The following is a 16858-nucleotide window of genomic DNA, read 5'->3' as shown; positions in this document are numbered from 1 at the left end:
CGGCCAGAGGGCTTGGAGCTTTTCTGGTCGAATTTTGAACTGGCAAAGGGGGAGCCCGGCTGGCGAGACTTTACCGTGCAGGCGGTGTCTCGTCAAAATAGTGTAAAGAGGTTGACCATTCTGACAAGTAACGAGTCACTCTCTGGGGTTAACATAATGACGTGGCTTACCCGTTATGGGGAAGTCACCGAGGTCCCTAAAAAAAATAGGGACGAGTTTGGCATTTGGTCAGGGGGCTGGATCTTCATGGTAAAGTTGAAGGTTTCAGGAGGTACGGTCACCCACATCCCCTTTTCAGCATTTCTGGGGAGGGACAGAATCCAGATATTCTACCAGGGGCAACCGAAGGTCTGCCACAGGTGCGGTGATCCCCACCACTTCAGCGCAGGCTGCAAGGTGCAGAAATGTGCCTTGTGTGGCAGGGTAGGCCATCTTGCCGCGGCCTGTGGTGACATTAGGTGTCACTTGTGTGGTGACCTAGGTCACCCGTATAGCCGCTGCCCCCGTTCCTTTTCCAGCACCATCTCTGGCCCGGCAGGAAGGAGCCCAGGGGGGGTCCCCGGTGGTGCAACTTCTGCTGGGGCTGAGGGTGGAGGCTTGAGGGGAGCTGAGGGGTCAGTGAGGAAGGGCGAGGCTGGTACATCTGCCCATCAGTGGCAACAGGTGAGGTGCCATAAGGGCAGGGAGCAGGATAAGCCTCAGACAACTGGGGTGATGACTGCCCCCACCTTGGAGGCGGCAACCGAAGCCTCTGAGGCAATGGGATAGAAGGCGGTGAGCGAGGAGATCCGGAGGATGGAGAGGGAGGAGTTGGCTGCTTCTGATAACTCTTCCCAGTATGAAAGTCTGGATGAAGAGGTGGTGGAGCAGCCTAAAAAAATGGTGACAATCGTACCGGTAAGAGTCAGAAGAAGAGGAAGAACAAGGCTAAAAAAATCTAAGCCCCAGCCACTAGGGTTCCTACGGAAGGGCTCGCCTTCTCCTCTCTGATCCCCCTCTCCAATCGGTTCCAAGCCCTCGATGACTCTGCTGTGTCGGAGGTCGGGGGTGAGGGGCCGGACGCAACATCTGGGGTGCCTTCGGGGGTCTGTCCTCCGGGGGATTCACACTCCTCTGGAGGGGGGACTACCTCGGGGTCCAGGGGCGAGGAATCTATTTCTGGGAAGTCCAGTGCTGTAAAGGAGGATATGGACACCTCGGTGTCTTTAAAGAGGAGGGGTGAGTCGGGCTCCTCCTCAATGGGGGAGAGGAAATCAGGGGTACGGTTAAAAAACAGGCCATCTAACTCAATCACCCATGATGGCGGAACCTACCCTGTTGACTCTGGTGTCGATTAATGTCGCCAGCATAAAGTCAGATATGGCTAGATTTACGGCCTTTGATTTTTTTTCACCCGGGTTCAGGCTGATATTTTATTTTTGCAGGAGACCAGACTAACGGACCTGGGGTCCATCTACAAAGCAAAGAGGGAATGAAGGAGTGGGCCCTCATACTGGTCTCTTGCGGCCGAGCCGTATAGCGGGGTAGCGGTCCTTTTTAAGACTGCGGAGGTGGAATGCAGACGGGTGATCGAGGTAGAAATGGGGAGATGTTTGGTCATTGACGTCTTCATGATGGGACAGGCGCTTCGGCTCATCAATATCTATGGCCCGCAATCTAAGTGGGACCGTAAATGTCTCTTCCTGAGGATCAAGCCCTATCTTTTTACAAGCCGGCAGGTGATCTTCGGTGGGGATTTTAATACTGTAACCAGACTCCGTGGTAGGGGAGGCCCCGGAGTCCGGCTGGCTTATGATAGCGTAGCCTTGAATAGCATCGTAAGCGACGCTCGCCTGGTGGATGTCCACATCCAGCACACCCCAGGTCACGGGGGTTTCACCTTTTTTAGGGGAAGCAGTAGGTCTAGGATAGATAGGTTTTTTTTAAAGGAGGAAGCCGTCTCTTCTGCAGTGTCCGCTGTTGAGGTGGAGTTCTCCGATCACTGTTTCATTTTCTTTACTTTGAATGTTACAGAGCCCACCCCTTCCCCCCGGATGGGGAGAGACCTATGGAAGCTGAATTCGTCCCTTCTGGAAGAGGCGGAAGTAAGACAGTCCTTTGAGGAATTTCTTCAGAGCCAGGTACCTCTCTTGGGTCTTTGTAGCAGTAAGTCTTGAGTGGTGGGAGATCTTCAAAAGAAGGGTCGCAAGGTTCTTCCATCAGCTCTCGAGCATCAGGGGCCTGAACAGGTACCGCCTGTATCGGGCGCTGGGGAGGAAACTCGAGCAGCTCGTCTCGACTGGAGGGGACCGAGAGGAAATCTCCACGGTGAAGACCTTGCTCAAGGGGTGCCAGTATTATAGGCACACATCCTTGGTTTTTTAGAGGGATTTCGGGAGGTACCGCTCGCCCGATCCTTACAGAAACTGCAGGTTGTCAGTGAATTTTAAGATGGTGAGAGGACTGATTGACAGTACGGGGTCCCTGAACAGATCCAAATCGGGGATCCTGGAGATGGTCAGATCCTTCTACTTGCACCTCTTGGGGAGGAGGGATCCTGATCGGGATGAGATGTCGGCTTTCCTGACTGAAACCATCCCTGAGCCAGGGGATGACCCCTCTCTTCATTTTTTGGCAGAAGCAATCAGGGAAGAGGAAGTGAGAAGGGTGATTGATGACCCACCTCTTCAGACAAGCCTACAACCTGCAGTTACCACCGATCGACCAAACCGCTGCATGACCATCTCTACCCTCACCTACTGTATTCTCACCCATCCCTTGTAGATTGTGAGCCTTCGCGGGCAGGGTCCTCATTCCTCCTGTACCAGTTATGACTTGTATTGTTTAAGATTATTGTACTTGTTTTCATTATGTATACCCCTCCTCACATGTAAAGCGCCATGGAACAAATGGCGCTATAACAATAAATAATAATAATAATAATAATAATAATAATAATAATAATAATGGGCTCCGGCCCAAAAAGTCGCCCGGTCCGGATGGCTTAACATCCGAGTTCTACAAGACTTTTAGTGACTCTTTGGTCCCTCTCTTGACTGAGGTGTTTAATGAGTTCCTCTCCTCGGATATTCTGCCCAGTTCAATGAAGAAGTCAGCCCTGATTATCCTGTCAAAGGGTAAAGACTCGTCCCGTATTGAGAATTGGCGTCCCATAGCGCTTCTCAATACGGACCGAAAGGTTCTGGCAAAGGTGCTTTTTAATCGGTTGGTGCAGTTTACGCCCCGACTCCTTTCGGGGGCCCAGCACTGCTCTGTTCCAGGCCGCAGTACATTTAGTGCTGTGCTCGGTGTCCGGGAGGCAGTGGAGCAGGGCAGGTCACTGGAAGGGGTACTTGCTGTCCTTAGACCAGGCGAAGGCCTTTGACCGGGTTAACCATGAGTACCTCTGGTCCGTCCTTCTGAGGTATGGTCTGCCTGGGAGGTTTGTTGATTGGTTGAGAGTTTTATACAATGGGGCAGAGACTTTTCCGCTCGTGAACGGTTGGGTCGGACACCCTTTTGAGGTGAGGTCTGGTGTCCGCCAGGGCTGTCCTCTGAGCCCACTGTTATACGTGTTTGCGATCGACCCCCTTTTAAGGAGAGTGGAGCGCGGACCGTTGGTGGGAGTCGGGATGGACCAGGCGGAGGCAGAGGCCACCTTGAGGGTAGTGGCGTACGCTGACGATGTTTCCCTTTTTGTATCCTCGAGAGAGGAGGCAGATTGGGTGATGTCTGAGGTTGAACGCTACTCGGTGGCATCCGGGTCCATGATCATCCGGGACTAGTGTGAGAGTCTCTGGCTGGGAGGGGGAGATCCAAGTTTTGATCTCCCGGACACCCTTCCAGGGCCTCAGGCCACAGCAAAAATATTAGGCATCAGTTTCAGCCCGGGGGACTATCCCCAGCAAAATTGGGAGGGCAGACTTAAGATTGCCGCCCAGAAGGTGGATCAGTGGAAGGGTTGGTCTTTCACCCTAAGGGAAAGGGTTAGTCTTGCCAAAGGCTATTTGCTTCCTTTGCTAATATATTTGGGCAGCGTCTGCATCTTGCCAGAGCCTCTTTGGATGCGGGTCTACAGCCTGTTTTTCCAATTATTATGGGGAAATAGGCTGAACCTAATCAAGAGGGAGGTCACGTACCGCACGAGGAGACTAGGAGGGTTAGGTATGGTCAACCCAGTAGTGTTTCTTGTAAACACCTTTCTTAAAGCAAACATCGCCAACCTCTGGTTAGAGAGGGCTCCTCTGTGGGTATTCTCCTGTAGGGGTGGTTTCGGCCTTTCTTCCAGGAATGGGAGACAGGAGGGCAGGTGAAGGACCTTCGTACACCTCATGGGCATCTTCCGACTTATGCTACCCCAGTTCTGAAGGTGATCCGTCGGTGGGGTCTGGGAGTGTGGGAGATCAGGACCATGTCAAGAAGGTTTCTTGACAATACGGTCCTGTTGACACACTTTCAGAAGCCCCTGGCGCTCAGGGATTGCCCAAGCTGGGATCTGGAGGTGGGGCTCGGTTTATTGAACTCTAAACGGATCCACTTGAAGTTTTGGGACTTGGTTTGGTGCTGCTTCCATGGGAAGCTGTATGTGATGGACAACCTGAAGTGCAGACGCTCTGATGACCGGGATTGTCCCCACGAAGAGTGTGGCAGTATGCTTGAAAGCATGGAGCATTTCCTGCTTCGGTGTCCCTTTAATACAGATGTCTACAGCAGGGTGGGTGCTTCCATTGGCTGGCCCAGGCTGGCAGGCCTTTCCTATTCGGAGTGGGCCTATGGGGCATTCAGGTCCCTTGGTGGCCGAGATCGGGGCACTGTTTTCTTAGTTAGTTTAGTAACTAGGTTGCACACATGGAATGCACGGTGTCTAGTGTCTACTCAGCGGAAAGTCCTCCCCAGGGTAGAGGTGATTAGGAACATCCTGGGTGACCTGGCAAAAGTGCGCTTGCTGTAGTTTGAGAGGCTGGGTGCAGGGAGGGCCTCTCTTCTACGGAGGGGTTTCTCTTTTAATGTGCCCTAGGGAGAGTTAGGTTCTGTGTGCCTGTGATAGGGTTGAGTTAGTCTTTTTTTATCTTTTTATCTTTATTTTGTAGGGTCAGATAGATGTGTAGGGACAGATAGGGACAGTCTTTAGGGACAGGTAGTTAGTATTAGGTTGGTAGTGAGGGGCAGGTAGGGAGAGATTGGTAGGGCTATAGGGACAGGATTTTCTCTTTTGTGTTTTTAGGGAGGGTCAGGGTGATGTGCGGTAGATTAGGGTGAGAGCCTCTATGGTCTCCAGTTCCTGGTGGTGGGCTGTAACCCTCACTTACAGATTTTTGTTTTGGAATTGGTAACCTGGGTATAGGGCTTGCAAGCATTGAACTTGGGCCTGTTTTTTGGTCATGGTTAAGGTGTGTACTGGTTATTATTATTATGTTATTATTGATATGTTATAAGGTTGTATATATATGTTACATGTGTACAAGTTATGATGTGTGTAGGGGGGATTTAGTTTAGGTGGGGTGGGGCTGATGGGTTTTGGAGAATGGACGACCGGCGGGATGCCAGGAAGATGGGAAAAAAAGGCCATAAACTTTTATGGACCTTCCTGTGTAGGAAAGGTCACAAACTCTCGTGGGACCTGGTGTGATAGGCCACAAACTTTCGTGGGACCTTTGGGGGAATGGTGGTGGTTTAGTTTAGGAGGAAAAATAAAAAATATATAAAATTTAAAAAATATATAAAAAAATATCTATAATATAACGCTGGGAGCGTCACTCTGTCCGAAGCCTTTATAGACTGCGCAGGCGCAAGCGCCGGCGCAGTCTGGCCCCCACAGAGTGACGCTCCCAGGAGATTGCGGTATGCGTAAACACTGAACGCATACCGCGATCTCCACCGGAGAGTCAGGGACCGCCAGGAGGGTAAGTATATTCACCTTTCCCCGTTCCAGCGCTGCGTGCGGCTCCGTCTCCCGGCTCCTCTGCTGTGACAGTTCAGAGGGCGCGATGACGCGCTTAATGCGTTAATGCGCGCCGGCACCGCCCTCTGACTTACCAGTCACAGGCAGAGGAGCCGGAGTGTGTCTTCCCGGCGCCATTTTCTTGAAGACACACTCCGGCTCCACTGCAGGTGTGTCTTCAAGAAAATGGCGCTGGAAAGCGCGGACTGCGCAGGCGCCGATTCCTGCTGCATACACACTGGAGCGTCTTATGGGGGGCATATAATACAATGGTGGCGCAGGATGGGAGCAGCACATGACAGAACGGGGGCAGGATGCCAGCAGCACATGACAGAACGGGCGCAGGATGGCAGCAGCACATGACAGAACGGGCGCAGGATGGCAGCAGCACATGACAGAACAGGCGCAGGATGGGAGCAGCACATGACAGAACGGGCGCAGGATGGCAGCAGCACATGACAGAACGGGCGCAGGATGGCAGCAGCACATGACAGAACGGGCGCAGGATGGGAGCAGCACATGACAGAATGGGCGCAGGATGGCAGCAGCACATGACAGAACGGGCGCAGGATGGGAGCAGCACATGACAGAACAGGGGAGCAGGATGGGAGCAGCACATGACAGAACGGGCGCAGGATGGCAGCAGCACATGACAGATCGGGCGCAGGATGGGAGCAGCACATGACAGAACGGGCGCAGGATGGCAGCAGCACATGACAACGGGCGCAGGATGGGAGCAGCACATGACAGAACGGGCGCAGGATGGGAGCAGCACATGACAGAACGGGGGCGCAGGATAGGAGCAGCACATGACAGAACGACGGGCGCAGGATGGGAGCAGCACATGACAGAACGGGCACAGGATGGCAGCAGCACATGACAGAACGGGCGCAGGATGGGAGCAGCACATGACAGAACGGGGGCGCAGGATGGGAGCAGCACATGACAACGGGCGCAGGATGGCAGCAGCACATGACAGAACAGGCGCAGGATGGGAGCAGCACATGACAGGATGGGAGCAGCAAATGACAGAATGGAGGCGCAGGATGGGAGCAGCACATGACAGAACGGGGGCGCAGGATGGGAGCAGCACATGACAGGATGGGGGCGCAGGATGGAGCAGCACATGACAGGATGAGGACGCAGGATGGAGCAGCACATGTCAGGATGGGGATGCAGGATGGAGCAGCACATGACAGGATGGGGGCGCAGGATGGGAGCAGCACATGACAGGATGGGGACGCAGGATGGAGCAGCACATACCAGGATGGAGACCATATACCAATATAAATGCTCGTCACCCGGGCGTAGAACGGGTTCAATAGCTAGTAAATATATAAAAATATATGATTAAGTTTCGGCCAGGTGGCCTATTTACTTTCTTGAGGGCAATTGGCCAACTTTTGTTTATTTTTCTAGGGATGAATGCGTGGGTATGAGTGTATGAGTAAAAAAAAGGTACAAAGGAAGGGAGAAAAGGATCTAGGTTGAGGTCTCTTCCCTTGCTGGGGGGTATTAATGAAATGGAGGAACATTTTGTTTGTATAAATATGCTGGACATTGGACTTTTGGGGATTGTGAGTAATTTGTTTTGTTATTGAATTTGTCTGTAAGTTTTACCTGTAAGTTTTGTTTTGTACTTTTATAATAAAAAGAGATACAGGATAAGTAATGTATGTACACAGTGACAGCACCAGCAGAATAGTGAGTGCAGCTCTGGGGTATAATACAGGATGGTACTCAGGATCAGTACAGGATAAATAATGTAATGTATGTACACAGTGACTGCACCAGCAGAATAGTGAGTGCAGCTCTGGGGTATAATATAGGACAGGGGTGTCAAACTGCATTCCTCGAGGGCCGCAAACCATGCATGTTTTCAAGATTTCCTTAGCATTGCACAAGGTGCTGCAATCATTATGTGTGTAGGTGATTAAATTATCACCTGTGCAGTACAAGTAAATCCCGAAAACATGACCTGTTTGCAGCCCTGATATAAGATATAACTCAGGATCAGTACAGGATATGTAATGTAATGTATGTACACAGTGACTGCACCAGCAGAATAGTAAGTGCTGCTCTGGAGTATAATACAGGATGTAACTCAGGATCAGTACAGGATCAGTAATGTAATGTATGTACACAGTGACTGCACCAGCAGAATAGTGAGTGTAGCTCTGGAGTATAATACAGAATGTAACTCAGGATCAGTACAGGATCAGTAATGTAATGTATGTACACAGTGACTGTACCAGCAGAATAGTGAGTGCAGCTCTGGAATATAATACAGGATGTAATTCAGGATCAGTACAGGATAAGTAATTTAATGTATGTACACAGTGACTGCACCAGCAGAATAGTGAGTGCTGCTCTGGGGTATAATACAGGATGTAACTCGGGATCAGTAATGTTGTGTATGTACACAGTGACTGCACCAGCAGAATAGTGAGTGCAGCTCTGGAGTATAATACAGGATGTAACTTAGTATTTCAACATTTTGCAGATACTTTATTTAAAAGCGTGAAATAGTGTTACTGTAGTATAATACCACTATATCAGTAGTAAATCTACAGCAGATAGTAAACTGACCAGTATTGTTCTTGGCATATAATATTGTGAGAGCGATTACATCTAAAACTCTGCAATTTGCACAACAGCTGTAGAATTGACGGAATTTTAACGCTCAGATTCTACAGTGTTTCTTGTATCCCGTTGATATATACTTTCATTTTCTAATTATTATACCTTTATTTTCTGTTTTCTAGGGTTTAAGTGATGATCCCTTCTCTTTTACAACTTTGAATAACGACTCCAAACCTGTCAAGGAGAAGGAGGAAGATCGGGATCTGACCATCCGGATAGGTAGAGTGGTCTCTCACACAGGCAAGCATCCTATGTTGTCATATACCAAGCATGATAGTTGGGGTGCTGTCAATTAGCCGTCTCCTGAATGTGGCGTGACACTTGGTATCCTGTGTAATGATTGATTGCAGCTTTTTTGGGGGGCTGCTATAACATGTAACATCAGGACACAATTGGTTGACAGTACAGCATATGAGTACATTTTTGATCATTGTTACTTTAATGGGGAGCAACACCTTTATTCCTGTCTTATGAAGGCAATGGCAGGATTTCCTCACTGTATTGTCTGGAAAAAAATTTCTATATAGGAGATATATATGGTAGAAAATATGACACTGTCTCCCACAACATCTATCCTCCTGAAACAGTGCCACAACTGCACACAGGTATTGTCTTGTACTGCAGCTGAGCTCCTACATTCCTCCTTATAAAGCATTACATGGATTACTTTGTAGTTCAATATTAATGAAGACCATAGAGCCTGGAAATACCTGCACCTTATGTCTCGCCTTCCGAATGCTTTCTCTTTTTACACTATAAGACCTTTATTTTTCCAGCTTTGACAATGACTCTGAATCTATAATTTGTTCTCTACCTAATACACTACTGTATGAGCTGGTGTCCTAGGGTCATATGTTTTACCTTCTTTCTCCTGCCCTGAGCTTGTTCTTATCTTGGAAATTATCAATTCTTCTGTGTGATTGATTGTCCTGTTAGCTTGGCAGCAGAGCTGAACAAGATGTTAGTTCATTAACGTACCGTCACATTAAGCGACGCTGCAGCGATATAGAGAACGATGCCGATCGCTGCAGCGTCGCTGTTTAGTCATTGTGTGGTCGCTGGAGAACTGTCACATAGACAGCTCTCCAGCGACCAACGATGCCGAAGTCCACGGGTAACCAGGGAAACATCAGTTTACTAAGCGCAGGGCCGCGCTTAGTAACCCGATGTTTACCCTGGTTACCATTGTAAATGTAAAAAAAAAACACTACATACTTACATTCCGGTGTCTGTCGCGTCACCCGGCGTCAGCTTCCCTGCACTGTGTAAGCGCCGGCCGTAAAGCAGAGCGGTGACGTCACCGCTGTGCTCTGCTTTACGGCCAGCCGGCGCTGACACAGTACCTGCAACCTTGTGAATCCTCACAGTACGCGCTGCACGATGTCAGGATTCCCCAGCGTCTTGAGCAGGTGGACGCTTGACTGCTTGTATGTGATTTGAATACTAGCGGTCACATGTCAACTAGACGTGCATGACATGTACCACATCTAGGTGCAGTGTGGCCAGAAATATACATATTCCATACCTGCACTATGCACGATGTGAGGATTCACAAGTCTGCATTCACATAGAGTGACTGCAGACTGGAGCCCCAAGCCTGTACAACACCTTTAATGATTTGTGTACCTCTTCCTGAAAGCAGGGATATGTTATTGGTAACCTTTTGATGCCGTGGCTCTATTAAGTGGGCATATAATAATGTACCTGGTAAATTTGTCCTATGTTTACCTGGTTGATGGACGTTGGGTAAACCTTTACATTTTAGGGTTTTATATTGTTTAATAACTCTTTATCAGCCTATTGCTACTGGGATCCAGTATTTCCACCTTATAAACACCTTGTTCTTGAGTAAGACACGATTCACATGACATGTATAGTCTTGGTCAAAGGCCTTTCATGTAGTCCATTCAGATCTCATGCTTAGCACTGAGGATTGGGAAACACCTCTAAACATGTGTCTGCAAGTTGAGATTCTGGTTTGGCTTTAATCCTAAGTCAGTTGACAAGATTCATTATAGGGTTGATATTGCCTTTAGGATTCCTACTTCCAATAGAAGGCACTACAGTTCTAATCCTCTTCCTCTATGAAGAGGAAATTTGAATATTTAATTTCCAAGAGGAGCATTGGATGGAAAATTAAGTCTCCTTACACTGGCATGTCAGCCAAGTCACTCTCCACAAGGAGGAACATTATCCCTTAGACCCTAGATTGTGAGCCCTCGCTGGTACGATCCTCTCTCCTCCTGTACCAGTAGTGACTTGGCTGCGGATTTGGCTGCGGATCCGCAGCGGATTGGCCTCTGCGGATTCGTTGCAGTTTTCCATCAGGTTTACAGTACCATGTAAACCTATGGAAAACCAAATCCGCTGTGCCCATGGTGCGGAAAATACCGCACGGAAACGCTGTGTTGTATTTTCTGCAGCATGTCAATTCTTTGTGCGGATTCTGCATCGTTTTACACCTGTTCCTGAATTGGAATCCGCACAAAAAAACACTGGAAATCCGCAGGTAAAACGCAGTGCCTTTTACCTGTGGATTTTTCAAAAATGGTGCGGAAAATCTCACACGAATCCGCAACGTGGGTACATAGCCTTAGGGTTAGGGTTGGAAATAGGGTTAAGATTAGGCTTGTGGTTAGGGTTGGGATTAGGGTTAGGATTAGGGTTAGGGTTGGAATTAGGGTTAGGGGTATGTTGGGGTTAGGGTTGTGATTAGGATTATGCTAGAGTTGGGATTAGGGTTAGGAGTGTGTTGGGGTTAGTGTTGGAGTTAGAATTGAAGGGTTTCCACTGTTTAGGCACTTCAGTGGTCTCCAAACGCAACATGGCGCCACCATTGATTCCAGCCAATCTTGCGTTCAAAAAGTCAAATGGTGCTCCCTCCTTTCTGAGCTCAGATGCGCACCCAAACAGTGGTTTACCCCCACATATGGGGTACCAGCATACTCAGGACAAACTGGGCAACAATTATTGGGGTCCAATTTCTCCGGTTACCCTTGCGAAAATAAAAAAAATTGCTTGCTAAAACATAATTTTTGAGGAATGGAAAATTATTTTTTATTTTCACGGCTCTGCGTTATAAACTTCTGTGAAGCACTTGGGGGTTCAAAGTGCTCACCACACATCTAGATAAGTTCCTTGGGGGTCTAGTTTCCAAAATGGGGTAGTTTGTGGGGGGTTTCTACTGTTTAGGCACATCAGGGGCTCTGCAAACGCAGCGTGACGCCCGCAGACCATTCCATCAAAGTCTGCATTTCAAAAGTCACTACTTCCCTTCCGAGCCCCGACGTGTGCCCAAACAGTGGTTTACGCCCACATATGAGGTATCAGCGTACTCAGGACAAACTGGACAACAACTTTTGGGGTCCAATTTCTCCTGTTACTCTTGTGAAAATATAAAATTGCAGGCTAAAAAATAATTTTTGAGAAAAGAAAAATGATTTTTTATTTTCACGGCTCTGCGTTATAAACTTCTGTGAAGCACTTAGGGGTTTAAAGTGGTCACCGCATATCTAGATTAGTTCCATGGGAGGTCTAGTTTCCAAAATGGGGTCACATGTGGGGAAGCTCCAATGTTTAGGCACACAGGGGCTCTCCAAACTCGACATGGTGTCCGCTAATGATTGGAGCTAATTTTTCATTCAAAAAGTCAAATGGCACTCCCTCCCTTCCGAGCCCTGCCGTGTGTCCAAACAGTGGTTTACCCCCACATGTGAGGTATCAGTGTACTCAGGAGAAATTGCCCAATAAATTTTAGGATCCATTTTATCCTGTTGCCCATGTGCAAATGAACAAATTGAGTCTAAAAGAAATTTTTTGTGGAAAAAAAAGTACTTTTTCATTGTTACGGATCAATTTGTGAAGCACCTGGGGGTTCAAAGTGCTCACTATGCATCTACATAAGTTCCTTGGGGGGGATCTAGTTTCCAAAATGGGGTCACATGTGGGGGAGCTCCAATGTTTAGGCACTCAAGGGTTCTCCAAACGCGGCATGGTGTCCGCTAACGATTGGAGCTAATTTTTCATTCAAAAGTCAATTGACGCTCCTTCCTTTCCGAGCCTTGTCGTGTGCACAACCAGTGGTTTGTGACCACATATGACGTATCGATGTACTCAGGAGAAACTGCCCTGCACATTTTAGGATCCATTTTATCCTGTTGCCCATGTGAAAATGAAAAAATTGAGGCTAAAGGACATTTTTTGTGAAAAAAAAGTACTTTTTCATTTTTGCGGATCAATTTGTGAAGCACCTGGGGGTTCAAAGTGCTCACTATGCATCTAGATAAGCTCTTTAGGGGGTCTAGTTTCCAAAATGGGGTCACTTGTGGGGGCGCTCCAATGTTTAGGCACACAGGGGCTCTCCAAACACGACATGGTGTCCGCTAAAGATTGGAGCCAATTTTTCATTGAAAAAGTCAAATGGCGCTCCTTCCCTTCCGAGCCCTGTTGTGCGTCCAAACAGTGGTTCCCCTAACATATGGGGTATTGGCGTACTCAGGACAAATTGTACAATAGGTTTTGGAGTCCAGTTTCTCTTGTTACCCTTGGCAAAATAAAAAAATTGTTGCTAAAAGATCATTTTTGTGACTAAAAATTTAAATGTTCATTTTTTCCTTCCATGTTGCTTCTGCTGCTGTGAAGCACCTGAAGGGTTAATAAACTTCTTGAATGTGGTTTTGAGCACCTTGAGGGGTGCAGTTTTTAGAATGGTGTCACTTTTGGGTATTTTCAGCCATATAGACCCCTCAAACTGACTTCAAATGTGAGGTGGTCCCTTTAAAAAATGTTTTTTGTAAATTTCGTTGTAAAAATGAGAAATCGCTGGTCAAATTTTAACCCTTATAACTTCCTAGAAAAAAAAAATGTTGTTTACAAAATTGTGCTGGTGTAAAGTAGACATGTGGGTGATGTTATTTATTAACTATATTGTGTCACATAACACTCTCGTTTAACAGAATAAAAATTCAAAATGTGAAAATTGCTAAATTTTCTAAATTTTAGCCAAATTTCCATTTTTTTCACAAATAAACGCAAAAATTATCGACCTAAATTTACCACTAACATGAAGCCCAATATGTCACGAAAAAGCTATCTCAGAACTGCTAGGATCCGTTGAAGCGTTCCTGAGTTATTACCTCGTAAGGGGACACTGGTCAGAATTGTAAAAAACGGCCAGGTCATTAAGGTCAAAATAGGCTGGGTCATGAAGGGGTTAATATACAGTGTCAAAACAGCAGCAATTCATGATCGTGGGCACGTACCCTCAGTAGTTTGGAGTAAAACTGTCCATACACGTAAGAGCAACATTGCTGTTCACTTTCAGCACCCTATCGTTTTGAATTTTAATTCTTGGTCATTTTGAACTTCAACGTCCTACTTTTTGGAATTACAATGATTAATAATTTTGAAATTCAGCACCTTATCCTTTGAACTTTAGCACCCATTGCTGTTGAATATCAGCTCTTGATCATTTTCAATTTCAACTTCCTATCATTTCAAATTTTAGTGATCGATCATTTTGAATTCCAGCCCCTGAAATTTTGACTTTCAGTTCCCAATCATCTTGAATTCAGTGCCTGATCGTTTTGCTTTCAAAATCTTTTATTGGATTTTCAACTTTAATAGGGAGAAAAGGAGGAGGGGGGGAGGGGAAATGAGGGGGGAAGGGAAAGGAGGGGAAGGTGAAAGAGGGAGGGGGGGGTAGGAAGAGGGAAAGAAAGGGGGGTAGGGATGGGGAAAAGGGGGAGGGAAAGGTCAAACCCCCTGACAAAATAGGGGTGGGGGGGGGAAACAGAACCATTTTCACATTTGAAGTGCATAAATGTAGAAATTGCAGGAACTATGTACAGGTACAAAAACATAATAGTAATGAACTTGTGAAATAGCAGTAGTATCACAAACGACGTGAAATTTGACTCTTTATGAGTCTAAGAGAGCATCAGAAGCAATAGAACTTTTTTGTGATATGTGTAAAAGCAGTAATAACACAAAACAAAACTTTTGAAATAGCAGTAGTATCACAAACGACGTGAAATTTGACTCTTTGAGTCGAAGAGAGCATCAGAAGCAATAGAACTTTTTTGTGATATTTGTAAAAGCAGTAATAACACAAAACAACACAATATTTGACTCTTTCTGAGTCGACAACAGCACCAAAACAGTAGGACTATTTTATACTTGGCAAATGGAGCATGAAGAGAGATCCTTGAGTTGATGTCTTTTGTTGATGGGGTTTGTTGAGTTTTCCAATTTGATGCTATGAGATTTTTTACGACTAAGCAGATATGTGTTATCAGTAGTTTTTGGTTATGGTCGAGCTGACCGAGTCCAAGAGACAACAGAGCCCCCTGGGGCTTCAAGTCAAAGGGTGTGCTAGTAAGTTTGTTGATGATTTCTTTAGATAATTTTTTCCATAGGGGATTTATCACGGGACAGCTCCAAAAAATGTGCATAATGTCTCCTCTTTGGCCACATCCTCTCCAGCATTGAGCAGAGTTTATGGTGTCCATGTGCGCCAATCTGCTGGGAGTGTAGTACCATCTTGATACTACCTTGAAGTGTGTTTCTTGTAGGGCCATTGAAAGAGTGGACTGGTAAGAGGTGGTGAAAGCCTCTTCCCACTCTTCAATACTATAAGTGCTTTTTAAATCTTGTTCCCATTTATACATTGGGGGACTTTTAGAGAGAGTAAAGTCAGAGTTGAAATTGCTATAAATGAATTTGTGGCTCCAAAATATGCAATGTCCAATATTGCTTAGAAGTTTAATGGATGTTTCTGATAATTTGGGTCTCCTCCCCATAAAAGATCCTATGTTCTTTTTGAGTATAAGAAACTCTAGGAAAGAGGATGATTGAGTGCCATATTGGCGTTTCATATTTTGGAAGCTTATAAAGGTCTCTCCTGAGTGTATCTCCCCAATCTTCCTAATTTTTGAGTCTGACCAAATTTTTGGGAGAGTTTGGCCGATTATGGAATAGGCCAAGGAGATGGGAATGTATCTTAATATTGCTGAGTGTTTAAGGCCTTTCTTTTGGTATGATAATTTTTTCCAGGCTGAGGCTGTTGCCTGAAAGATGGGGTGAGAGACTGAATCAGGGAGGTTGCCAAATATTGATTTGTATATAACCGATTTTGGGTGGCTATTGTTATTTAGTGCTGTCTCGAGATCAAGCCATAATGGCGGGTTGGAGTTCTGCATCCAGTGGATACTCTGTTTTATAAGCAGTGTGTGGAAGTGGGCTTTTATGTTTGGGATATTAATCCCTCCGTTTATTTTTCTTTTAAAAAGAGTTTGGGTGGCAGTTCGTGGCTTTTTTGAGTTCCAGATAAAGGTTTTTATCTGTTCCTGTAGGTGTGTGAAGCTGATGTCTGGAAATGGTAGGGGGACACATCTCAGGATGTATAAAAGTCTAGGTAGAATGAATAGACCCATTGTCAGTGCTCTGCCCCACCATGTAAGTGTGTTGTCCCTATGTGTTATGGTTTCCTTGTTTAGTATTTCTTTCAGTAGATTAAAGTTAGATTTTATTGTCCCTATATTTGTTTTATTTATTATGATACCTAGGTAAGTGAGTTCTTTTTCACACCAGTTTAGGGTTGTTAGGTTTCTTATGGTATGGGCTTGGGCTTCACTAAGACCTATTGGGAGTATATTGGATTTAGCCTTATTAATTTTAAAGTTTGAGAATGTGGAGAATCTTTCGATAGTTTGGAGTGCTTCGGGAATTGAGGTTTCTGGGTTGGAGAGGGATAGAATAATGTCGTCTGCAAAGCGGGAGATCTTGTGGTGTCTGGTGGGTGTGGAAATGCCTGTTATTTTGTTATTGGATCTTATAATTTCTGCCAGTGGTTCAATTACTAGGTTAAATAGGATCGGGGAGAGTGGGCAACCTTGTCTAGTGCCGTTTCTGATACTAAAAGGGTCCGAAATTTGACAGTTGCAGTAGACGCTGGCCTTAGGATCTGAGTATAGGGCCATTATATGTGATGTCAAGGGATTGTCGAAGCCAAATTTGTTTAGGCATTCTCTCAAGAAATCCCAATCCACTCTGTCGAAGGCCTTTTCAGCATCAAGCGACAGTAGTGTTAAGGGGATTCCCTGTTTCCTGGCCCAGCTTGTGATATTAATGATTCTTCTAGTAGAGTCCGCTGGTTACCTGCCTCTCACGAATCCCATTTGGTCGTTTGGAATCAACCTTGGAATCACGAGGCCGATCCTTTCTGCAAGGATTTTTGAATAAATCTTGACATCGACGTTTATTAGGGAGATAGGCCTAAAATTCTCCATGGCCTCA

The 16858-nt window shown here is 46.3% G+C and overlaps 1 protein-coding gene across 4 annotated transcripts in view; it reads left to right on the top strand.

Annotated features, from left to right (window-relative positions):
* The window catches only part of SLC39A11 (solute carrier family 39 member 11), a 724893-nt gene that overhangs the window by 365503 nt on the left and 342532 nt on the right, over window positions 1-16858 (top strand). For 2 of the 4 annotated variants that reach the window (XM_069750717.1, XM_069750719.1), the window contains one exon: window positions 8686-8782. In XM_069750717.1, coding sequence (XP_069606818.1) covers window positions 8686-8782 — 97 coding nt within the window. Of the gene's footprint in view, window positions 1-8685; window positions 8804-16858 lie in introns of all 4 variants that reach the window. The other 2 variants (XM_069750716.1, XM_069750718.1) reach the window with 1 other exon arrangement.

The sequence above is a fragment of the Ranitomeya imitator genome, chromosome 2 (assembly GCF_032444005.1).
Source record: "Ranitomeya imitator isolate aRanImi1 chromosome 2, aRanImi1.pri, whole genome shotgun sequence".
In the NCBI taxonomy this organism is placed as follows: domain Eukaryota; kingdom Metazoa; phylum Chordata; class Amphibia; order Anura; family Dendrobatidae; genus Ranitomeya; species Ranitomeya imitator.
This window is presented reverse-complemented; position numbering and strand designations above follow the sequence as displayed.